General features: G+C 36.9%; 1 protein-coding gene across 5 annotated transcripts in view; it reads right to left on the bottom strand.

Moving 5' to 3' along the window:
• Positions 1-26,734, bottom strand: part of PTPRO (protein tyrosine phosphatase receptor type O) — a 232,996-nt gene that overhangs the window by 87,992 nt on the left and 118,270 nt on the right. For 3 of the 5 annotated variants that reach the window (XM_068559856.1, XM_068559850.1, XM_068559852.1), the window contains exons 2-7: positions 24,244-24,517; positions 10,795-10,953; positions 8,890-9,042; positions 6,800-7,243; positions 4,850-5,011; positions 1,154-1,350 (exon numbers count right to left, since the gene is read on the bottom strand). In XM_068559856.1, the coding sequence (XP_068415957.1) occupies positions 1,154-1,350; positions 4,850-5,011; positions 6,800-7,243; positions 8,890-9,042; positions 10,795-10,953; positions 24,244-24,517 (1,389 nt within the window). Of the gene's footprint in view, positions 1-1,153; positions 1,351-4,849; positions 5,012-6,799; positions 7,244-8,889; positions 9,043-10,794; positions 10,954-22,791; positions 22,838-24,243; positions 24,518-26,734 lie in introns of those variants that run through there. The other 2 variants (XM_068559853.1, XM_068559854.1) reach the window with 2 other exon arrangements.

Here is a 26,734-nt window from a genome sequence, read left to right as displayed (position 1 = left end):
GCTGTGATTCCTGAATTCATCTTATTAATTTAGAATTTTTCACTCTTTGAATTACACTAAATGCCTAATTTTCATGGGATAAATGGAAACACTCTAAATAGCTTTCACACAGCAAACATCTTTTTTGACTGCATATTATATTTCCAGTGTACTCCACACAAATTGATAATTTAATTTTTTTTCCTTTAGGCAAGAAAATACTGTGTTTGTAAGACACCAAGAATCAGTACCTTTGATCTTATGAAAAAAGTAAATCCAGGTTTTAGGAAAACAGGACTGGGCTCCAGGATTCCTGTGGGTATTTAGGGCATCTGAGAGCAAAGTCTGCTCTGGGGCCCAGGCTGGTGGTTTCATTCAGGACTGATGATTGGGCGTGGTGTTCATTCCATAGCCGCGCCCAGAACTACTGATTCCCATGTGTTTCCACTTGCCCCTCCCACTCCCTTGTGCTCAGCTAACTCTTATTTATCCTTCAAAACTCTTCAGTTATGATTAGTGAGGGGGTAGTTTTTCACTTTATGTACTTTAAATTTTTGACTTATTTTTTTCAGTGAGCATGCCTTATTTTACAGTTAAAATAACAAGAAACAATGGGAGAAAAATAAAACAAGCAAACAAAACCTCCCCCAAACCTTCTGCTTCATTATCTCCTCCCCTGGGGGAAGTTCTGAGCAGTTTCCAAATCCTCTTGCCCCAATCCATATTTATTCATGCCCTTCTTTCTGCTAGCTCATATGGCCTCTCGATCATTTACTTTTAGCCTAGGCCTTATTTTATACTCTGCAGTAATTATATGTTCACTTACCATTGTTCTCACTAGATTATAAACTCAGCAAAAGCAAGATGTGTAAGAATTGTCTAGATCCCCACCATCTATCCCAGTACCCGGCACATCGTAGATGTTCAGTATATTCTCTTGAATGAGGAATGAAGTAAAAGGAAGATGGTAGTTCTAAGAGGGAAAAGGAAGGCGACTGTGATTGAAGAGCCTCGTGCACTGATTTCCTAGCTCCTCCCCCACTCTCGGTAACACTGCCTGGGATGCACCCGGGAGACCTCAGCACAGCTTCTTGCCATTGGCGGCCCCTTTGCATCCCCCGCGAGGCTGGGCTGCAGGAGGTGAGTGAGCCAGTCTGCCCTTCCATTCCTTTACCTGAGTACAGTACTGCTTTTCTAGTCTCTGGCTCTCCTTTTGTTTCTGGCAGGTGAGTGACACCACAGACACGATGGTGCTGTTGTAGTTTTCTTGGGAAGACGTCCAGGACATCAAGGCGGTGGTGGAGCTTAGAACGTGGACACTCACATGCTGGGGCTTCTCAGTGAGTTCTTCAATCCACTCTCCTGAAGGACCTGGACATCAAAGCAGAGCACAGGGGAGGTTTCACGCTGAGCTGGTTGAGGTACAAGATTGTAGTTTTAAAAATCATGTTGTTTCCCTTTTGCGCTTACAGAGATACTCCAAGTAACATGGGCAGCCGGGCGGGCAGGTCTTTATATTCTCTGCTTAGCTATGGTCTCCACTGGGTGACCTCCCCATTGACCTAAGCAAGAGCCTGGCAGCAGCAACCAAACCAGTTCTACTGAGAGACAGAAGCTCCACTTCAGTTGTTACGTGCCTCTGAGATTACTCTGGTAAATTCTTCACCAGAGAGAATTTACTTCTCTTTTAACAAACAGAATGTGTGGCAGTGTGGCATTTCATGAGTATTTATAATTCCTTTGCTGTTAGGATCTTCAGTCTCTGGAAATAATTATGTTGAGATTCAAATTAGCCTCTACGACAATCGTGTGAAAATTTTAAATTTGGTGACAGCAGGATCAAAGAGGCAGGGTGTGACTACCTTAGAGAAGAAACAGGCAACAGATGGGCTCAATTATAGAAGCTGGCGGAAACCTGGCTGATAATCTGAGGACACGGTGGGCTCCTCATTATAAAATAGCTCCCTGAAAGTGCCCGCCATTAGCTTTGTTCTCTTAAATTTCCAGAGTGGTTATTAGCACAGTGCCTGACACATCGTGAGGACCCAAGAAATGTTAAGGTGATTATTATCTCCTGAAAGTCACTGTTAAAATGCAAATGTGCAACTTCTTTTATTTGCTTAGTATACAGTTCTCAGTTCCCTCAGAGGAAGCTGTATTCCTGGATCCCGGGAGAGGGGAAGGAGCAAATGGCTCTGTTGGGGAGGGCAGTCCCAGGCTCATGGTTAATTGGGCAAGGGAAAAAACAACAATAAAAATGATAATAATAATGATGATGGCAAAGAGTTGTAGGACTCACTGCGTGCCAGGCTCTGTTTTAAGTTTATATGTGTTTACATATTTTAATCCTTTAATTTTCTTAACTAACCTATGAGATAAGTACTAGGATTGATTTCACTTTCAGATGAGGAAACCGAGGCAGAGATAGCACAAGCAGAGCTGGGATTCATGCACAGGAAGTCTGGTTCCAAAATCCATGCTCTTAACCCCTGCATGAAACTTCCTGGATCACTATGAAAGAGTGAAAAGCATGGGTCTGGAGATAGGAAAGTTGGCCCCAAACTCAGTTTTGCTCATTATTAGTGATGCAAGCTTGGGCAAATGACTTAACTTCTCTGAATCTCAGTCATTCCGTCTGTCAAATGGACAAATCACAGAATGTTAGGATTGAAAAGGACTTTAGAGTTTCAGTGCCTTATTTTACTGATGAGGAAACTGGAGCCCAGAGATGTGAATGAACTGCCCAATGTCACAGAGCTAGTAATGTTTAGGAACCAACCTAGAACTCCTGTCTCCTGGATTGGGGCTTTGTGATAACTTATCATGATGCTGTCTGATTAGTCTACTTCACAGGACTGTCGATGGGATCAAATGAGATTATAACGTGTTAGAGAACTATCTAAATGTGAAGTGTTATTACTGTTATGATGATTACTGGGGTAGTGGGGGCATGGAGAGAGAAGGTGGGGGGAGGCAAAACGAATTCACTCACTTAATGGCTTTACATTAGGACTGACCCGATAATCAACCCAAGGTAATAGGTCACTGCAGGCTCCACGGAAATGGACTTTGCTATTAAATATTTCTAGAGTCTGATTCTTCTTCTGACACCAATTCACTAAACTTTCTGTGACTCAGTATTTTTTTTCAAGTGAAAATGGGGATAAGAGAAATATTCCCTTCATGAGGCTATTGGCAAACTAATGTAAATTTCTACCTTAATTTTAATCTCTGAGTAAAACCTTCAAAACTATACAAATTCAGTATCCTTTTAAAATCAAAGGCCTATACAGAGTACACCTGAATAATTCATTACCGCAGAACATCATATCTGAAGCTCTAAAAAGATTTTTATTGGCAGAGAAATAGCAAAATTTCTAGTGCCCTATATTTTCCTAGATGAACATTAATATGCATCTTTTTGAAATAATCATATGTTTGAGCAATTCTGACACATTCTCAGCAGCTCTGGTCAACTGGATACTCTAGGAACAGGGCAGAGTGCTTGACGCTGGAAAGTGGTTCAATAAATATTTGTCGAATGTACAACAGAATTAACAAATAAGCAAAGAGTTTAACCCCAGCCTAGGGTTTTGTAATTTGGTATGAGAAGCAGGATGTACACAAATAAAATACATCTCGAAAAATACCACACTCAGATAAGCTCTGTATTTTGTCTTGTGCACTATGAAACACAGTAGAAATTCAGAGAAGGGAAGAGCTAATGGCCAGAAGAGTTGTGGGAGTTTTCCTGGAACTTGCAGTGGATCTCTGCTGGCAGACAAAGAAATCTCTGGGTTAATGAAACATATTTAGCCTCATGGGAAGAAATGGATACTAAACTTTGCTCTCATTCTCAAGTGATGTCATGTCAAAGATTGCCCATAACTGAAAGACATGCAAGGCAATCACAGATATTTTTTTCTGCATGTTCAGTGGATATTTCAAGCCTTTTCATCAGTGATGACTTTTTTGGTTTCTAAAGTAAAATTGTTATATGGGATATTTTCAACATTTTTAAGCTGCTAAGTAAACTGATCTCTTCTCTCTGCCCTCCTCCTCTTTCCCCTGTCCATCTTTCTGAGGATCATCTGATGAAAGGTGGTAATTTGCTTTTGAAGGAGGAGCTAGAGAATGGTGACCCTCTTTCTCGGAACTCAGTTTTTATCCATTCCCTCCTGGTTCTTCTTTCTGCTGATCAGAGGCACATTTAACTCCTGATAAGCTAGGAAACTGATTTTTGGCCTCTAAACTTCTGGTAAGCATAGTCAGATTAGCAAAAAACATTACAGACATACATTATTTGTGTAGCTTTTAGAGGCTAGTTATTGCTCTGCTATTATCCCTGATGGAATTGGTAGAAGATGCCCTAAGACTTGATATTGGAGTGTTCATGATGCTCTAGCTTAGTCTTGTGCTAACTTTTGGAGACCACCTAGGTCTTATTACACCTGAATCTCTCTCTTTCTTTCAAGCTCCACAAGCTCAATACTCTAATGAGACTTTTCACACAGACCAACAATATCAATTTTCATTATGGCTTCGAACAAAAGTCCTCTTTCCCAAACTATGTGCCCACATCCTTGGAGACTTTGTTATCACTAGTGTGGAAGGTCAGTTTAATAAATGTTCAATTATCACAATAATTTTTAAATATCCTCAAGTTAAATCCCTGGGTAGGTTTGCTACTATGAAACATACATATATTTTCCTGCTGTCAAAATCTCATGGATCCGGGCCTCTCATGATCTTGAAGAATTCTCAGGGTCTCTAAGGTTTGATGAATAATTGATGGCCGAGCATCATTAATCTCACCAGTTCCATTTTTCTAGCTCCTCTGTAAGTGCAAAATAATCTCTTTGGTACTTACTGATATAAAAACTGAGTGATTTTGCTGACTGGCTGCTTCGAATTTCACAAGATCCTGAGGAACTGAAGGTTGTAACAGATAACTTATATTTCCCAGGCTCCTTCAGTTCTGCAACAAATTCGTGTGCCTCTTCATCCACTGTCAAATATTCAGTAAAGTTTTCTAAATCATGTATAAAAAAGAGAATATATATGAATTGATATCTGGAACAGCCTTGGCTATAGAAGTCAATTAATTTAAAAAAAAGTATTTAAAAAAATTTTTCCTCCTTCCTTTTGTCAAGTTGAATTATACCTCTAAAATTACTATTAAAAAAAGGTGACTAAGAGTTCAAGTTATTTTTTACAATAGTTTTAAATAACCAGATTAAAATATGGTGCCCAAATCAATAAAACTAGGGATGGATATATACTGCATTCTTACATACTGTCAACCAATAAAATTATATACACAAAATAGAAGTATAATGTTAGGAAAAAATAGCAATAATCAACGTCCTCATTTGGATATAAAGGATTAAAAAAACAGTACCAAATGTTGTATAAGTTCTTTGTGGTAGCATTAAATATCCATAAGTGTCTTAAAATATATTGAATTATCTCTATTTAGAAATAATCCTCTGGATATATTTTTCTGACACTTGTAATATTTTTGCTTCATTGGTTTGCTTTCAGAAATTTTAAAAGTAAAAATGGTTTTTGCATTGCTTCAAAGTCCACATCCTGCTGCTTATTCATTTGAAGTTGTTATCATTTGGTGACTATAATAGCCGTCAACACAACACACCACAGTCAGATAAAAGCATGATTGAACCTTCATGGAAATAGGCATTACAAAAAATTCTGAATTATAAGACCCTATTTTCCATAGAATACATTGAGGAATAGAAAAATAAAAGATAGATTAAGGGAACTTTTTTTAATACAAGTAATTTCAGGCAAATGTTAAGAATTTTGACTCAAATAATTGGAAATTACAAAGGATTTCAATGTTATATAATATTTGGGTATGGTTGATTGCTCTATACTCTAGTATAGAGAAATTCACAGATCTTGTATTTCATTCTATTGAATAAAATGGGGACAAACAATATGTCATATATAAGACTGCATGATTTGAATACCTTATCCTATAAATAAGGCTGTCAATTTAACCTCAGATTTTGGCAACTTGACAACTTTTGCTACCCAAACTACTAGACTGGAAAGCATAAAACAAAACAAACAACAAATAACTATGAAAACCTACCAAAAAACAATTCACTTATGATTCATGATCCAAATTTACTGAATGCTGTGGCCCTGCCTTTCATAAATTAGTGAGTTAAATATAAAGAATAACTCTCAGTTGCTAAGTGAATACAATATATAATATAGTAGCTAGAGTGGAAATACCAGTTGCGATGTATTTTCTATTCTACTACCAGCTTCTCTTTGGGAAAATGTGAGTGGTGCTGGTTCCAGGGGGCACCCGCTAAGGGGAATAAGAGTAGCTTGAGAAGCAGGATACAGGTCTGATACTCTTGGGAAAGTAGCCAGGTTGTCAGCAAAATTGTTTTGCTGCATGCTTCACAAATTTGTGTACTGGAAAACAGAATATTTCTCCAGGATATTTTGTAATTTGTGATGGTTAGAACCTTAATTCAAAATCTTTCCAAATATAAAGTTTCCTCAGTGGCCTGGGGTACGTGAAATGTCAGGTAATGAAGTGTATACAGTTGCCTTGCAATGTATGAACTACCCAAACCGGATTCTGACCCAATCTGTTCATTTTTGTTTTCTGGTTTCAGTCTGCATTGGATACTCAATTAAATTCTTCCTTTTCTTTACCATCTTTCTTTAGATATTAACTGTCTACCATCAGTCTTTCTTTCTAAATGTAATTTTTAAAAGTTTCAATTTCCTTTCCTTTGCACCATTACTTATTTCCTCTGATTTCCTATTAATTTACCTTCTCTTTCCATGTGGATATGGAACCCATCAAATGCAGTGGGTGGTTTTGGTGGTAACCAACTCAATATCATTTGGACAGGGAAAAAAGAGAAAGAGCTGGTCGTCGATTTCTCAGTCTCACTGAGTGTATTGTTATTTTCGTATTCCACGGGAAGAACACTGACAAATTCATCTTCACTTTCAGGAGTCGCAGATGCACTGTCCCACCAATATGGCTGGGATGTCGTTTCGTAGTCACTGCTGTTAAAATCAGGCCAACCAGAAGAAATGTTGCCAGAGGGAATTTCAAGAGTGTCATCAGTAAAATGGAAGAGTTTGTCTTTTCCCATTGTATCTTGTGATCTCATGAACGATTCCTCTGGGAAACTGCCACTCTGTTCTTCCCAGTTGTTTTTGTTCAAGTTTACTATACGAACTGAGATATTTTGAGGAGGATAAGGGGCTGTAAGAGAGAGAATTATCATTTTCAAGTATTTTTAACTATTATAATGAATACTTAATCTATTAATGAGTCAAACATACAAGCAGATTTAGAAAGTAGAGTTTAGTTTTACTTTTACTGTATAGATAATTTACATGAAGAGCAAGTGTGGTTTCAAGTACACATACATCTAAGATTTTGTACACAATGTGCACACATTATCTTATCACCAGTCACACTTCAAATATTGATACATTAATTCGTGATACTATGCTTGTCCAAGTGGTGATTTAACCACTTCCAAAGTAGAGTTACATACATATTTTTCAGCTTATCACAATCTCCTTTTTTAAAAACGGAGTCTCTGTCACTAGATCTTTCTTACAAAAAAAGCAACTATCGTGTTTTTATAGCTATCAAGATAAAAATACTCCCTGCGACACAGCTGCACTTAGGAGAGTTAAATGTCTGAATTGCCTTCAGAAACAATAACATGCATGTTGGAAATATGGCTTCACTCCTCATCTCTAAAATAAAAACTATGCACACAAAATGAGTTTATGAACTATGGAATCACACTTTTGTAGTGGTAGAAAATTATGAAGGCACACTGCATGGTCTCTACCTGCAAAAGATTGTATGCATCCTTCAAATAGCACCTCGACTCTCACCTCTTCTACGAACTTCTAATAAAAATTAATCTCTCCCTCCTTTGTGCTGTTATATAAGTTTGTACCTCTTTAATAATATTTATTATTGCATTCTGCCTTGTATGAGTGCCAGTAGTACCTCTACCATTTTTGAGAACAGGGAACCATCTCACCAGACTTTGTCTTCATCTCTCCCAGTACTTTAAACAACTCCCAGGTAAAAGATACTAATTAGTTTCTTTACTTGAATAATGAAAACTACAAGTAGAATCTTAGATGTTGATGTGAGGTGAATAAAATTTAGCTGAAATATTTACTTTGCTTTGGCCTAATTAATGAGAATTCAGATTTTTTCAACACATCTTAGAATTTCAGAATGGCAGGGTCTCAGAGGTGATCTATTATAACACATTCCCAATGTTTGTATGAATTGTGTCTCCTGCATTCCTATTGAATACTTGAGGACATTAGGCATGAAAAAATATCAGTCATATTGGTATTGGCAATGGATATTTAGTATGTGTATATTTATATTACCCATCCATTCTTCCATCTACCTACCATCTATCTATCCATCCATCCATCCATCCATCCATCCATCCTATGATTGTGCTTCATATTAGTGATGCTACTAAAATTAATAATCTGATAATCTGTAGTAGAACCTCTCACATCTGTTCTTCTATCATGTGAGTATTTTGTCAGGTTATAGAATAACTGATGTGCACTTGATCCAGTTAAATTACTTAATTATAACTTTTGGTAGTATCACATAATTTTTTAAATTCAAAGATTATAAATCTATGATTTCATTGACATATTTAAAATTTTTCTTATTTAATACTTTGCTCAATTCCTTTTACATTGATAGAAAATTTGTTTTAGGTTACTAAAATACATATATATTTTCTTTCTTAGCTCTGGAACAGAATTTTCCTTAGAATGATAGAAAGTATATATATAACAACATATAATTTAATTATATTTTCACTAATTTTGATTCTTTGGAAGACTTACCAGTTCTGTGCTGTTTGGGTTCATGACTGACACCGCTGTACTCCACAAGAGTGCTTTTATTAAAAGTTGCCTCAGATACCAGCTGAAAAGTGATATTACTATAACATATTCCTGGCAGCCAGTGATTAAATACTGTTTTTCCCTTAAAGAAATCTGAGAAGAAAAAAACAATTATATTAAAATTTCAGTTTCCTAAATGCCACACACTTCTAGAAAGTTCTGAACAATTATGACTAACTATCCATAAAATAATATTTCCTGCAACTTCTGGCATGGTCCGTAATAAAAAATTGATATAAGGCTAGAGATGAAAATTTGGATTTTTTTGGACACAAACTGAAAGGCTTTTTTCTGCAGGGATTGGATACAAATGGAATTAAAATTTTATTACAAGAACATTTGGTGTATTAAGTGGAGAAGATAACATATAGAAATTGTAGAGATTAAGTTTCTGCTAGCCATTTACTTTAAGATAAAAACCCAAGGTATTTTGCCAATTTACGACTTAGGAAAAAAGAATTTTACAAGAAATGTTTTCACTAGTCTCACTTGTAGAATATAGCCTATATTAAAAATAAAACAGTTTGTCTGTCATTTGGCAGATAGGACCTGCTTGAAAAAAGAAGAAAATAAAAAATTTGAATTTTATTTGGAAAACATTTTATTTGGAAAATAATAATAAATTTAAAAATCCAATCCAAGTTAGAAAGAAATGAGAGAAACAAAAAGTACCACTTATTGAATGAAAAACCAAAAATAATTTAAAATTAATTAAATTTAAAAAGAGAGCATCTTAATTAACTTATTTTTAAACTCATGGCATTTAGCTCAACAAAAGTTTCAGTGACTACTTTTCAATTATTTCTGAACTTAATATTTGCATGTGATCAAAAAGCAAATAAGGTCCCAATTATTAATTTGCAGATAATCTGTTTTCATTGAAAATAAAATGCAGTAATTTATGGAGTCTATTTATGTTTATTTGATTTTTTTTTTAAGTTTAAAAACCCTGTAAATTCACTGCATATATTTTAAACAATGTCTCATTAAAAAAAAATCCATGGAAGATTCAGGAGTTTGTAAAAGCAGCAAGTCAAAGTGAGATATTTCTGGATATCATGCCCTATGTGGTTGAGTACCTATCCTCTACTTAGTTTCCAGTTACAACTAGTCAAATTTGAGACCATCATCTACACTCTCTGCAGATAAATATTATGGTACTGGGTCCTGAGAATATTTACGTTTTCCCAGTTCAGTCCCCAAAGGCCCTCCCTCCTTCTCTCCCTATCCCTCTCCCTCTTGACCTGCCTCTGCCCCTGAAAAGTTGAGTTCTTTCGAAATTATTAATTCCCCTAGGCTCTCCTCTCTCTCAAGATCCCATCAAGCCAGTAAAAATAGTGAAACCGATTTTTGTATATTAATGCAATCATTTAGCTAGTCATACAGATAAATATATACAAAGGAACTAAAAAGCATTGTCTTTTGCATTTGAGAATAATCTTGGACCATCTCCAAGTGAAACTTTGTGAAAGGCACCTCTCTAGCTTCCCAGTTCTAGAAGTGCCCTAACACACTCAGAAAGAAATGGTTAAGTGAGGTGCTTCTAAATTTAAGTTTGAATTTGTTTCCTGCACCAGACATGCAGGAATAATATTTGGCAAGAATAACATGTGAGTCACAATAATTTGAGTTTTTCTCATGCTTACGCATAACACATGACTCTAAAGAACCAGACATTCTAAGACTCCTCATAACAATATTTTCATGCATCAGTAACTATTTTTATTGGTTCATTTATGACCAAATAGTGAATTATAAGACCTCTTCAGAGCAAGAGCAAGACCATTTGGCAAAAATCATGTAAAAGTAATAGTCATCATTTTTCATCTTCCTTTTGCCTCTTACCTTTATATAGCATTGTCCGGAAGTCTTTACCTTCCCAGTAGCTTATGTTTACTCTTGTGAAAACGTTATATTTTTCTGGATAATGAATTTCAAACAGGACTCCTGTTTCAGGAGAAGGTTTATAGTCATATATTGAAACACTGGTTACGGGAAGAGGTTCTGCAGAAGGAAAGTTAGTGGAGAAAGGGGAATTAAGAAAAGAGCAAAAGGCCATTATCAATACTTGGAAGGGCCAAGGATTACACCTATTAGAATTTTACACATATTTTTATTATCTGTAAGACACTAAACTCCTCAGTACTCCTGAGTTGAGTGTTCTCTTTAGCAGTAATTAATGATGCATATTTTAAATAGTGATTTCTGCCTTTCAAAGAACTTTCATATTCATTTTTCCATTTGCCTTTTGCAACAACCCTGAGATCTCGGAAGAGCAAGTATTAATATCATCATTCAACATATAAAAATAATGATAACTCAGACTTTAAATTACTTGTCAAAGGTAATTTAACAAGGACATGGCAGAGTCTGTATCTTCAGATTCCTAGTTCATTTTTCTTTTCCCCAAGCCAAGAAAATTTGACATTAATAATAGATCAGTAGAAGAAATTACGTTTTGGCTCTAACCAAGGATAAATGTTTCAATAATCAGTTATTTCTTTGTGTGAACTTAGCACATTTTTAATGTTAAGTATAACATTGCAAACCATCCTATGTTGTGAGGATTATAGTTTATGATGTTTATCAAACTCTTCTTTCTACAGAAATTTAAAAATGTTTATTTCTATTTTGCATGAGTTGTTAATTCATCACAAAACTTTGTAAATACTCATTTTTTAAATAACTGTGATTGATGTATGTCTGCATCTCCTCCACATCCCATCCTTCAGCCAAAGTCTTGTAAAGTGCCAGAGGCCACTCACCCTTCAGTAGGAGCTACTGGATAAGTTTTACTTGCATTCATTTCATTCAAGAAAATATTTTACATAATTTGGCTTGGAGTCATCTCTTGTATTATAGAAAAATTGATTTTAATTCAAAATTTTAGAATTGAGAGGATTCTTGGACATCTATAGCCTAAATGAAATATCCTTAGTTTAAATTTTATACGTTGAAAATTTCAGTTTCAATAACATAAGAAACCAAAATTGACTTAGTTCATTCAACAAATAATTACTTACTTTGTCTCAATCTGTAGCTAAATATCTTTCATTTTGTTCTTCAGTATCTCAACCTATTTTTGCTTTTGACTGATGATATCCAGGGAAGACTGAAAATACATGTTAAAAGTCTTAATTTTTTCCTGGAATTTTCTCATAAACCAAGCCAACATCTATAAAAAAGTTGGAAGGCCTTCAGATTGCAGCATGTATTGGGATCATGTCCCTGTAGACTATGTGCAATGTTCTCTGGTTAGAATGTTTCTATTTTATCTTTGTCTCATCCTTGGTTTTCCTACTTAAAGGGAGAACAGAGTGAACTCACTTAAGTGTCATATAAAGAAACCAGCAAACCAAGCCCTGAAGACGCTGAGTATTTCTCTTTGATTAATCCCAAAGAAGTCTTGAACCATTTGAAGATCTTTCTTCCAACTCAGTCTAATTATTAACCCAGGGAGTCTACACAATCCACTTATTGACTCTGGATATGAGAAACAAAATGAAAGCTAACAGCAAACAGCAGCCACAGAGCCATAACTCTTCCACTGCTGCAGCCCAGTTTCACATCCTCACCAGGGGTCTGTCTACTGGAAAGAGAAGTTAGAGGTCCACTCAATCTTTCATGCCCTGAGTTAGGAAGTCTGCACATCAAAGCCATAGTCAAACTTTGAAATTCAAAAGATACAGGAGGATTAGAGCATAGATATTTTATTTTGTGATTTTTCTGTTAGCTGTGCCAACTACATAAATTTTAAACTAAGAGAATTTTTAAAATGCCCACTTACATGTTTGCTTCCTGTATTTCCCTCAGCTTCAACATATATAACCCAGGTCAGCTGTAAATTCTAAAGTCCATGCCCAGGCATTTTTGAGGTATATTCAGTATAAGAATTACTGTTTTCTAGAACTCAAATGCATTCTCTAGAAATATTTTACCATCTCTCCAGTTACTTCCCTCATTGTTTTTCTTTTTGAAAAATTAAGGGATGTGGCATAAACCAGAGCTGTAATTACTCATGTGTTTTTCAGTGATGACAAGGTAAAATCTTGATCTAATTCATTACTCCTTTCTCTGCCAACTACCCTGTTATACTTCCCTTTCTTGTTTTAGGAGCCAGGTGAGACTGGACAGAGAAATGCAGTTGTTTAAAAATAGAAATCATTTATTATCTTCATTTATTACTTTTTTGTCTTTAGTTTTTCCTTTTTAATTAAAAAAATTAATCATTACAAAATATAGTGATCCCATTTGCCTCCCATAATTTGGCCAGAGGTACATTATTACTCTGAATATGGTGTTTCTCTTTCCATGCATGTTTTTCACTGTTATATTTGTAAGTGTCCAATATTCATATGGACTATTACTTCACATACTTTAAAATGTTATGTTGATGGTATCATATTGTACGTACGATTCTGCAGCTTACTTTTTGTCGCCTAACATCGTTTTTGAGATTTGTCTGTCTTGATGTATCTCTAGAAAATTAAGTATCCATTTTACAACTATACAAACAATATAATTTATCTGTTTTTTTTTTGTTGTTGTTATATAGGTTGTTTTCAATCACTTACTTTTGCAAATAATGCTGCAATAAATGTTTTGGGACATGTTTCCTTAGGTTGGAAATCCTGGACAGTAGAGTATGCACATCTTCAACTGTATGTGATATTGTGAAAATGTTTTCTAACTTTATGTCAATTATCTATCTATCAGTTGTGTGTGATAGTTCTTGTTTCTCCACATTCTCTTTCCAACACTTACTTGTATCAGTCTTTTTATTTTTTTTTAATTAATTTATTTTATTTTATTTATTTTTTTGGCTGTGTTGGGTCTTCATTGCTGCACGTGGGCTTTCTCTAGTTGCGGTGAGTGGGGGCTACTCTTCACTGTGGTGCGTGGGCTTCTAATTGTGGTGGCTTCTTTTGTTGCACAGTGCAGGCTCTAGGCCTGTGGGCTTCAGTAGTTGTGGCATGTGGGCTCAGTAGTTGTGGCTCATGGGCTCTAGAGCGCAGACTCAGTAGTTGTGGCGCACGGGCTTAGTTGCTCCGCAGCATGCGGAACCTTCCCAGACCAGGGCTCAAACCTGTGTCCCCTGCATTGGCAGGCAGATTCTTAACCACTGCGCCACCGGCAAGTCCAGTCTTTTAAATTTTGGTCACTCTGAAGCCTGTGAAATTTTGTCTCTTAATTTCCTGTTCACGAAAAAGACTGAATATCTTTTCATATGTTTATCTGTCATTCAGCTTCCCTTTTCTTAAAATCATTTGTTTGATACCCTTGCCTGTTTCATGGATTCTTTTTCCATATTATCCTGCTGATTTCTAATGCAACCTTTGTCATATACCACTTCCCCATTGTCATTTTTTATTGTGTCCTGTGCCTTTCACCTGGATACATTTTTCTTCTTGCTGAAACATATAGTTTAATAGTTATTTAAGTTAGAGTATGGGTGTTAAATTCTCCTAGGCTCTGTATACAAAAAAAGTTTCTTTATTCTTGATGTAGTTTAGCTGGGTATAAAATTCTGGGTAGTCTGATTTCCCCTCAGCACTTTGAGGACATTGCTCCATTGCCTTCTTGCGCCAATTATTGCAGAAGAGAAAGCTTCTGTCAGTCTAATAGTTATTTTTCTGTGGATATTATGCTTTTTGTCCATTAGTATCTTCTAAACTTCTAATTTATTTTTATTTATGCTTGATCATCTGCAGTTTCACCATCACATATCTAGGTATGGTCTTAGTTTTGACTTATGGTCTAGGTACTTGGAATGCTTTGCCAATCTGTGGATTCATGTCATTCTTCAAGTCTTGGAAATGCTCATAATAATTTCTTCAAATATTGTGCCAATCATCCCCTCCATTTTCCTCTTAATCTCTTAATCTCCTTAGTTAGAATCTCTCCACCTCCATATCTGTGGGAGTATTGTCTCACTGTGCTAAATCATGGGACAATGACACAGTATCATCTTTCAATTTACAGACTTTATTTAATTTTTATTAGTACAGAATTTATCCCATCTATTGAAGTTTTTCAATTAATTCACATTAAATTTGATTAATTAAATTAATTTTACCTAGTTTAACCAATTAAAATATTAAATTAAATGACTGTATTTTTTATTCTTAAAACTTAGAATTTATATTTATTCTGTATGTTTCTGTTTTATTTTTGCCAATTTTTGTTTCCGTATTCCTTAATTCTTTTTTAATATGCGTAATTCTTTCATTTCTCACTTTGTATGTCATAGCATACTGTAAATTTTCGTTACATTGCTACATAAAAAATAATACAAGATGTTATAATAATTTTGATGCCTATCTTTTTTAGCATAGATTTCTTTGTGTGTCCTAAAATATAAGCCCTAGGCCAAATTTTGTTTTCTCATTGCCCCATTTCTTGTTTTTTCCTCACTGCTTTGAGGCAGTTTAGCATCCTTTCAGCTCACCAGAATCTGCAGTCTAGAACCAGGGCATATAACATTATTTTGGGGTTCTTCATATTGTGGATGATATACGTTTTCACAAATTCATTTTCTGAGTCAGAGGGTAACTAAGCTTGGTCCTTGATAGTAAGAATGCGTGTCCCTTGCCTGTATCCTTAGGCCTCCATATGTGCTTTTTTTTCACAGGCAGGAAGAATCTTTGCTCCAAGCAAAGAGTCTGGCTCTGGGCCATATCTAATGTAGAGCAATTCAAGCCTTCCTCCTCTACAGGGGCCCAGATTCAGTACTGTCTCCTTTCAGACCCAGAGCACAGGGGCCCCATGACTTCAGCTTACTTCACTACTTTGAGTTTCTGATTAACAGAGACACCTATCTTATTTTTGAGCCTGGAAATATACTTCTGTTTTTCTTTTCACTTTTTGGTGGGAGCACAGAGTGTATGACAAAGCAGGACTTTACTGCATTATTTTTACTAAAAATCCTACCATGAAGTTCCCATTTTTTCTTTTAATGAAAAACTTTAAAATGACATTTAATATCATTATTATTTCCTCATTAGGCGTTCCATGTAATAAAAACTGATGTTCAAATTGAAGAATATTTTTTGTTCCTTCATTACCTTTGAACCATTCATACAGATCATAAATAGGAAGATTTTTAAAGTTCTGGATATGGCTATCTTAAAAGATGAAAAAACAAAAGCAAATGTGGAGCAAATACTGTTTCGAGAAAGCAGAGGTAGCCTTGTACTTATTAGTAGCTGCTAAGTGCTAAGAGGTGCTTCTTTCTGCGATTGCTCTGTTTTGAGGAACTAAAACTAAAAAAGCTGTTGAGTCAGTGATCAGTATCCTTTGCTTTCAATGTGACCAACATAAGAACATGTGTCTTCTGACATAGCCCTTTTGAGGGAGATGACCATGGGATTAGTCCCTCACTTCTGATGGCAGGAGTAGGGAAAAGGGACAAATCCAGGTCCCAGGCCAGAGTTCTTGTAATATGTATTGATGATAGTTTGAGACCTGACCTGATGGTTCAGTTATATCCAAGCGGGCCACTGAGGTGAGCTGGCTGCAGCAGCCACCCATGGCGCAGGAGGATGGTTACCGTTACACCCACTAACTTAGTTTGAGTCTCCATCATTTCTTTAGTAAGAGAGCAAAATTTGCCACCCCAAAATGTATCTCTTTGGCATGAGGAGTAACTTAGGCTGAGTATTTTTAAGAAAAAGAAGACTCAGGAAGAACCCTTAATCTTCCCCATAACTGCCTAAAAGAATTTAGACAGAGGGCCTGTTCCTGGAATAGAGCTATCACCAGAGGTATTTGCACAGAAAATGGGCTGGAAGTGGCAGGGGAAACTCAGCAGGGCCTGGAGATCAGAGCCCACTCTGTGTCCCATTGTCTCTGCATGGCCCAGCAAACGTTTGTTTACCAAATATTTACTTTTCCATCTCCAGGTCAATTGCCTTCCTCCCCTTTGTAGTCCCAAACCACCACCCTGACAGCTTTTGTCTTTAGCTGAAGATGGTCTTTAAGGTGAAGGTTTTGGCCATTTCGATGAGTTATCAGTTTTCCTGGGTCTCTCCCATGTATACATGTTATTACATTTTAGTTTTGATTTTCTCTTACTAATCTGTCTCACATCAATTTAATTCTTAGGCCAGCCAGAAGAACCTAGAAGGAAGAGGAAAATTCTTCCTCTATGATACTTTCCTGGAATATTTAAATAGCTTTCTGAATTATTCTTCCTGCCTCCAGTCTTATCTTAATTTTTCTTATTTACTTCTGTTCAAAACTTTTAAGCCTGCAGGTTACTTGATACTCTCACTTTTGTCGGAGTCTCTGACTTACACCTGTCACCTTCACCTCACTGACTTTTCCCCTCCTGATCTCTTTTGGTTCTCTTTTGCTCCCAACCCGTTGAGTAATTTTCTATTTAATGCCATCGGTATTAATTATATTTATTGATCTTATACCAGGTGCTACACACTTTGTTAAGGAGTTTATTTAAAAATTTTTTATTACAAAAAAATTTACATTATTTAATAGCACCCTCTACCAAATCAGTAATCTCTAGCCTGCCAACCATATCTGGCCTGCCACATGTTTTTGTATGATTTATGAGCTAAGAATGGTACTTACAGTTTAAAATGGTTGATAAATATCGACAGAAGAATACTATTTCATGACATATGAAAATTACATGAAATTCAAATTCTGATGTCTTTAAAGTTTCCTAAGAACACAGCCATGCTTATTTGTTTACATATTATCTATGGCTGCTTTTCTGCGGAAATAGTGGAGTTGAATGATTGCAACATAGATGATATGGTCCACAAAGCATAAAATATTTACTACCTCCGCCTTTACAGAAAAAGTTTGCTAACGTCTGGAATAGATTATAGATTAGAAAACTAAGAGAATGTAATAATCTGCCAACGTCTACATTATGGTTTCCAGTTTTCTTTGGCTCTAAAGTTCATGCTTTGATCCATTATTCAAAATATCTGTGTGATAATTTGTCCATTCCAATGCAGGATTCAGGATCCTGTGGCTTGCAGTTCTGTTACAAGAAGGAGATTTCCCCAATCAAATTGTATTATGTCATTTCTTTGCATAAGATGTGTCCTCATTCCTCAGCACTTAGAGCTTAAGGTCTAAACTATTTTGTAAAGTATTCAAGGCTCCTCCCAACTTTTCTAGCCACCTTTCCCTTTATTTTCTGGAATCACAGGTTCTTGCCACCTTCACTCTTGAAGTTCACAGGTGTGCCATGCTATGTACATATGCCCCCATTCTTTTTACCTATGATCCCCTTTAACTCTGCTTGTGACTTCCATTCTTTATTCATTTGGCAAGTTTTCACTAACTTTTAAATAATTGTTTCTTCTTCCCAGTGCTCCCTAAGAAGGCTGGACAGTCTCTTACATAATTCTTTTACAGCACTCATATATTTGTAATGTTTTGTTTGTCTTTTCCACTACTATATACAATCTCTGAGTGTGGGTATTTTATTTTTACTTCTCTGCCACCTAGGACACGGCGTAAAGAATGTAGGTAACACATAAAATAAAAACTCATGCATTATTTTTATTATCATGGAAGAATTTGTATGGAATATTATATTTGTAGAGTGTCTCCATGTGTGTTCTGCAACGTTTACAGCCACTATTTCTAGGACTTTGCAAACACAGGAGACAGTAGTGTGTAAATAGCATTTCCCAAATTTCTAAGCAATTGTTTTCATGTATTATTTTATCTATTGAGAAACTACTCCTTCTCTCTAATGTGCACATTATATACTGAAGGTTCTCAATCAATTAAATATTAATCAGAAGTCAGAGCCTAAGGGTTATGAAACACTTTTGAACTGGCCAAATGCCTTGTTTGTGCTGAATTTATTCTTTGCCATGTTCCTCAGCTTTCTCTGAGAGCGCCAGACTCAGAACAACCGTAGAGAAATATCAAAGGACTGCCCCAGGGCCAATTGCTTTGTCATTGCTTATTTCATGAAGACAAAGATCTAACACAGAATAAATGACTGTAACAAATGTACCCTTTTATCCTCAATGTGTCAACTCTGGGAGCAGATCCTACAAATATTTCCTAAACTTCCAAGAAAAGCTTCCCCTTAGAAAGATAAAGATGGCAAAAATACATCATTAACTGATAAATAATGCTAATTTTGGAGCTCAAAAGTAATCTTAGTCATCGTGTATTTTAATACTCTCTTTTTTGAAGAAGGAAGCTGAAACCCATCACCTCAGGCCTAATGTCACAGAAATATTTGTGCATTAACCCCCAGTTTTTATATTCCCAACCTATTATTGCTTTAAAAATCTGGGATGGTGTAATTGAGTATTTAAAAATAGAGTAGAGGGTGAGAGACAAGAAACCATCATTAATCAATTTTTACTCTTTAGATATCAATGCAAATTTCCTCTTCTGCTTAAGATGTAGAAAACTGCAAGTCAATGCTATTCTCCTGTTAGGGGAAACACTGACTGAAACCGCCCGCCCTGGCCAGGCACCATAGTAGCCACTTGCATGAGTTACCTTAAACAGGAGGTCCTGGTAGGGAATGTGGAACTAACAAGCTACCACGAACCGGAAGAATTCAGGGAAGGTCAAAAGGAGGGAGGAGATGCCAGTCCATATGTCCTGCCAACCTCCCAGAATCCTCCTCGCTGGAATCCATCTTGGCTGAGCGATGCCCGTGCCACCAGGAAGGACCCTGAGTCAGAATGATTGGCCAGAGACAACGGGAAGCTAATCCCATCACCGTAAAACCTGAGACTGCGAGCCACGTGGCAGAGCACTTCTCCTGGGTTCCCTTACCCTTCTACTCTCCACCCAGGTGCGCCTTCCCAATCACGTCTCTTGCTTTGTCAGCACATGTGTTTCCTCGGACAATTCATTTCCTAGTGTTAGACAAGAGCCCACTCTCGGGCCCTGGAAGGGGTCCCCCTTCCTGCAACATCCCAACATCCAACAGCGAGAAGAAAAAGCCAAATAATCCACGAGACACAATTTTTCTTGTGTCTATCAGAGAAATAAGATTGCAAGGCAACCAAATGAACTAAATTCTAAAGACAAGCCCCTCTGAGGAGAAAAGGGACACATTAACTGTTTTACCTTTAGTAGGGCGTGGCAGAAAGAAGGGGCGCCATTCAAGCAGGAAAGAAGAAAGCAACTAAAATTTTCCTGATCCAGAAAGGTGAAGTGTGTTCTAAATAACAGTTTAGGCTGCTCTGTCCAAGAAGGTAGCTACCAGCCACCTGTGGCTATTTAAATTAAACTTAGAATGAATCAAAATTAAATCAAATTAAAAATGAGGGGCTACTGTACTGGACAATGCAGATATAGAACATTTCCATCAGACAAAAGTTCTGTCCAAAAGTATAGGACAGAGCTGGTTTAAAATGAGTGGGGCTCCCAGGCACAAGCGGAGCCCACTTCTCTCTAGCCCTTTACATGGGCCTCCATCAGGTGCTCAGGAGAAATACTGATGGCAAGAGAGCCACCCGCCTACCCTCCAGGGCACAAGGATGCAAGTGACAATTAGCACCATTAAGAGATCATGGAGAAAACTTAATTCCCTGGACTTTTTAAAAAATACAAAGCAAAACACTTAATGCCTTGGAGAGAGGTAGAAGTTCTTTCCCTCTCAGTTCTCTGGCAAAGATCTTCCTCCTTATGGGGGACAGGTAGAAGTAAAAGTTGTATATTCCTGAGTCAAGGGCAGAAACAGCCTTGGACCCATGATCTTCACGCACTGATAGAAGGTAGAGTTCTGCTACTATGTGGAAGGGGCAGGAGACTCTCCAGCCCAAGACCATCTACAGATTTAAGGTAGCCTTTGTCTGTGAGTGTATAGCGAGGGGTAGGAATGCTGCGAATGCCCCACTTAGCATCACAACGTCTGCCTAAGCCTGAGGCTGGACCAGGAGAACCAAGATCCTCCCGCATCCCCCCAAAAGTTAGCACTAGTAAAAAGTCCATTGGTAAGGGAGAGGCAAAATCATGGATCCCTTCTGTGGTGCGTGTGTTCAGGAATTGCTGAACATTGAGGGTAGAACTGCAACACTGAGAAATACCTTCTGTCACTGCTGGCAACCTACCATTGACCAGAAGAATTTAAAGTCTGTGATGAACTGAAGGTTAATAGTACTTTAAACTGAGCTCAACTATTGACGAGAGTGACTCAACTCCTCACACGAACAGCCTAGCAATATGGAAGATTTAAGTTAAATTCAACAATATACTTAATTGCATTAAATATAAATGATCTAAGCTTGTACTGTTTAAATTGGTAGCCACTAGCCACATATGGCTATTGAGCACTTAAAGTAAGGCTAGTGCCACTGAGAAACTGAATTTTAAAGTTTATTTATTTTAATTATATTTAAGAGTAAAAAATGTGTAAATTTTTATATCCTGATTATAAACTTGAGAAATAAAATATTGTCTGCCTTATCAGTAAACAAAGGATGTCACAGTCATCAGTGATTGCAGCCACTGCCAAAGGTGAGCTGGTGAGCCCTGAGGGAACTCAGGAAGGAAACAAAGAATGCCTGTCATCTAGCAGCCATCAGATTGCAGCCACTCCCGATGGTGAGCCCTGAGGAAACTCAGGATGTGAAAACAGAGGATACAGGCCCCAGATAGCTGAAGTGCGTATCAAAGGAATGATTTCAGTGAGCCCAGACTCTTGCATCTTCCCATACATAGAAAAGCATTAAATTCCTTAACTAGTTTTCTTTTATTAACAATAATCTTTTGTTCCTACTACCTGCCTTTTGTTGCAAAACTCCTGTATATCCTAGCTCCCCCCTCACCTCCTTGGAGCAGTTTTCTCAGGGTTAACTTGAGACGCTGCCTCCCGGGCTTGAAGTCCTCAGTAAGTCCTCCGGAGAAAACATAACACTCAACTTTTAGGTTGTGCATATTTTTTTTTAGTCGACATACTGAAACAATAATATTTTGCATGTAATGGGTTAAGTAAGCTATGTTATTAAAATTAATTTCACCTTTTCAGAAAGTTTCTTAATGTGTCTAGCAGAAAATTTAATATTACATATGTGGTTAACATTCTATTTTTATTGGCTAGTGCTAGTCTAAACACTCCAATTAAAAGGCAGAGATTTTCAGATTGGGGAAAAAAGCAAGATCCAACTCTATGCTGTTTACAAGAAACCCATTTACATATAAAGATATAAGTAGGTTAAAATTAAAAAGATGAAACAGGTATACCGTGAAGATACTTAACAAAATGAAACTAAAACGTCTATATTAATATCAGCCAAAATAGACCTCAACACAAGGCATATTATTTGGTATAAAGGGTAACATTGTATATAGATAAAAAGGTCAGCTCATCAAAAAGACATGGTAATCCTAAAAGTATTGTATTTGCACCTAACAATGTAACAACAGAACTTCAACTAAAGCATAAACTAAAAGAAGTGAAAGGAGAAATAGACAAATCCAGTCCCTCTGTCAGTCATTGTTAGAACAAATTGACAGCAAATCATTAGGGTATAGAAGACTTGAACAACCAACCTGACCTAATTGACATTTATTGAAACTGCACCCACCAAGTGCTCACAGAAAGCACAACAAGAGAGGCCATATTTGGGGCCATAAGACAAATCTCAACAACTTTCTGGGCATTGAAATTGCCCAGAGCATGTTCTCTGATCACAACAACAGTTACCTAGAAATCAATAAGGAGATCTCTGCAAAATAGCCAAAGTTTTGGACATTCAACAACACAATTCCTAACCCACATATCAAAGAAGAAATCACAAAAGAAAATAGAAAACATGTTGAGTAGAACTTACTGCACATGGTAAAATATCAACAAGATATTCCAGAAATCTTTCACCATCTACTTACTTAACACATTTCTTTGTGAACCATTAACTAAAGGGCCGACTCCTCCAGCTTTGATCCAGAGCGGCTGAGTGCCTGCGAATGAGTGTTGGGTCAGCAACAATCACTAGTTTTATTTTGCTCTGTGTCTTAGCCTTTTTTTCCTGGTTCCTTTTCTTGTTACTTGCGCGGCTAAATTGAATTAATATTTACTGATCACCATTTAAGCATAAGGGTCATGCTAGGTCATGCTTATGAAATTAGGAAGATGAGCAAGGCAGAGCTTCTGATTCCAAGTGTTATATTATAGGCATTATACGCCTAGATCTGCTGCCCGGTTTTATTGGCTCCTAATTCGCCATTTCTGGAGCTTGTTTAAGACAGCATTTTTCCAGGCAAGTCCTTCCTTTAATTCAGCTCGGTCCTAGATTTGTTCATTATATCTACAAACCTTGAAGGTCTTGGGTCTGTGCCATTCCTAATTTTTAGAACTCAGTACGGATCCTGGAACTCTGCCAAGGGAAACTTTAATTAATTTTTGACAGACATGTTAAAAATATGTCCTCTAGCTTGATTCTGAGTTCTTGTTTCTTGGTGTTTCTCTTTCCTTTTATCCCAACAGAAAATAGCACTATGTCCTTTTCCTTAATTGTGGCCAGAAAGATCACGTATAGATGGCAATTAAAAGATTGCAACCACTGGAGCAAAGAGCAAAAAGAACTTCGCTGAGACATTGCATTGCTCTAGTGATAAACTCTACCATCTTATACATAACAGTTTTTCTTCCATACATCAACATATACAGTAGAGCCGAATTTTACTTTGAGATTATGTATTAAAGGCAGAGAGAAAAGTGAAAATCATATGTCGTTAAAACCATTCCTAAAAAATTTCTAATATCAGCATGACCTCTTCAGACATGTGCTACTAAAGGTTAAAATGTCAATGACTTTTTTTTTCTTGGCATTTTTCTTGGGCAGTGGAAGCCTAGGCTATTTTGAGGGTGAGGTGAGGAATAGCAACTGATAAATAACGATATCTTTTACTCTCTCTCAACTAAAACTGTGTAATTTTGATTTTGAGCCAGCTAAATATTAGTATAAATTCATTGCCTCAAAAAGCAATTTGCTTAATATGAGAATATGTGTTCTAGAAAAAAAACTTAGTTATAATCATACTATTAAATTATATAGCAGCAAATTACATTGTCCAATCATGAATCTAAAATTGTCATTCAATCTCAAAATAGGTTGACTTTTTTTGGTTTAAGCACATTTTGATTAACAAAAGGTTACAGTAAAACGTGATCCAGCTTCAGCAAGGGACTGTATTCTTAAGGTAAAGCAGAACTTTGAATCTTGTCACTTGATTTCAAGGCAATTGATCTTGCCATTCTTGGCTCTGTTTTCATGAGAACCCCCAGGGGAATACACCCAACAAAGAGACACAGAGGACAATATTGCCCATGATGCTTACTTGTTAACACAGTGATTGATCTGGATGGCTTGGTAACCACATTTCCATTTACCACTACCAGAGTGATTATATAATACAGGCCGTGATAATTGGCCTTAAAGATAACGGGAGGAGGCAAAGTACTGTTGAATTCCTCAAATTCGAAGAAGTAATTTTTTGATTCACCAGTTATCTTCACCACATACACAGATGATGGACTCATGACATCTGAAGCTTCTAAAGAGACAGTGATGCTATTATCATCTTGGACAGTTACGTGGAATGTGGTAGAATTCTGTTTAAGGAAAGAGAGAAAAAGGAAATGGAGGTCAGATTTCAGATTATTTTGCAATAAAATTATACTGACATAATTTCCCCAAAACTAGTGGTGTGATAAGCATTGCTTTGTGAAATAGAGTTACATAGGTATTTTAGTGTACGAGGAAAGGCAGAAAGAGGGAGATTAACCCTATTGTGGCAATTGATGTTCTCAGGTTTTTTTACTTTTAGCATTCTTCTTGATTGAAAAGCTGCTTCCGGTTCATGGATTGTGTCATGTAATAAACACAAAATAAACATCATGGAAATGCGTAATTATAAATGAATGAAAATCATCTTGGCACTCGACTTCCAGAGAAGTCCTGTGGAAGGACTTTGTTTCACCTATGTTGAAGAAGCTGTATGGTTTGAAGAAGCACTATTTTACTTTGGAGGGAGTAGTCCTGCCATAGTCCCAGGAAAATTCTAGAAGAATGTTTCAAGGCAGTTATTTCCTCTCTGACGTCTCACCTGTCAGTTCTGGAAACTAAAATAGTCAGGGCTGAGAAACCTGTGATAATCCTCGTTAAAGGTTAGGCAGTCCTTAATAAGAGAAACTAAGATGCTCTTTGAGGAAAGGACCAGACTGAGGAGTCGTGGGCGTTGATGGAAAAATCAGCAGTTAGTGGACTGAAAACTTTGCTCCAAGTCTCCAGATAAATGCTCATGAACAGTATTTGAAAAATCATTTGTGTAGTTGGTTTAAATATTCCTTCCTGATTTTTTCCCACACTCCACAGTCAGAATCCGTCCTCTTCTGTTCTCTGGTCTTGACAAGACTCACAGACTTTCTAACATTTGCCGATCTGTTTTTTTTTTTTTTTTTTTTAAAAAGTATTTATTTATTTATTTTTGGCTGTGTTGGGTCTTCGTTTCTGTGTGAGGGCTTTCTCTAGTTGTGGCAAGCGGGGGCCACTCTTCATCGCGGTGCGCGGGCCTCTCACTATCGTGGCCTCTTTTGTTGCGGAGCACAGGCTCCAGATGCGCAGGCTCAGTAGTTGTGGCTCACGGGCCTAGTTGCTCCGCGGCATGTGGGATCTTCCCAGACCAGGGCTCGAACCCGTGTCCCCTGCATTAGCAGGCAGATTCTCAACCACTGCGCCACCAGGGAAGCCCCTGCCGATTTGTTTTTAATTTACCTTCTGGGTATGTAGTGTCCAGGACAAATTATTTCATTGTTCTGAGCCTCAGGTTTCTTTTCTACAAAAGTGGGACAGAAAAATTGCTGAAACTTGTCAAGGACGTACAAGGATCCAGGTACCAAGCTAGGCAGGCTATAAACACGGTCATCTCATTTAATATTCAGAGTTATCTCACGAGATGGATATTATTAATTCCATCTCAGTTTGTCACTGTGCGAACTGAGAGCCAGAAAGATTAAGTCACTTGCTCCAGGTCACACATGTAGTTTGGACTTTTAACCACCGTACACAATTACCAAGACTGAACTCCACTGTTGTTCTACATGTCTTTGCCTTCTCCTCTTGACTTATTTTCCTAACATTGAGTCTGACAGACAGGATATAGCTGATAAATGTTTGTTAAATGAATGAAAAAATTGCCGATTGCATTAATTATATGTGAGCATTCTCTTCTTAGGATTAATCTACTTATTGATTTTGGTACCTCACATATTGTCAGCAACCAAATCAAGTGTGCAATACATCAATCCTTTAAAAGATACTGTATAGACCTAAAAACATACTGACTTTTTTTTTTCTTCTTATTTCATTTTTTAAGAAATCTGGTTTTTAAAGGTCCTAGTACTTATAAAGACTATCTGGCCATTAAGAGAATTTTAATTCTATGTTAACATTTAGTAGACTTAATTGTGTTCACGCTATTCCTATTACACTAGACTGTAAGTCCTCTAGGGCAGAGACTGCATCTTATTTCTAGCTGTGTCTCCAGCTCCAGGACCAATGCCTGGCATATGCCAGGTGGTTTTTGATCTGGGCAGGCCTGGGAAGATTTCTGTAACCCGGGATTGTCAGTACAGATTGACTCTTTAAATGTCCTTTATCCACATTTGTCTCTCATCCTCAGATACATGGGCAGACTTCTAAAACAGAGTTCTGTACTTTTGGGACCAAACATAAAATGTGACCCATTCTCCATTGCCAGCGATCAGGTGAAACGTGAGACTAAACCAAGCGTTGAGTATCCAATAGCATTGAAATCTGGTTTTTATTCA

The sequence above is a fragment of the Eschrichtius robustus genome, chromosome 13, assembly GCF_028021215.1.
Source record: "Eschrichtius robustus isolate mEscRob2 chromosome 13, mEscRob2.pri, whole genome shotgun sequence".
Classification (NCBI taxonomy): domain Eukaryota; kingdom Metazoa; phylum Chordata; class Mammalia; order Artiodactyla; family Eschrichtiidae; genus Eschrichtius; species Eschrichtius robustus.
This window is presented reverse-complemented; position numbering and strand designations above follow the sequence as displayed.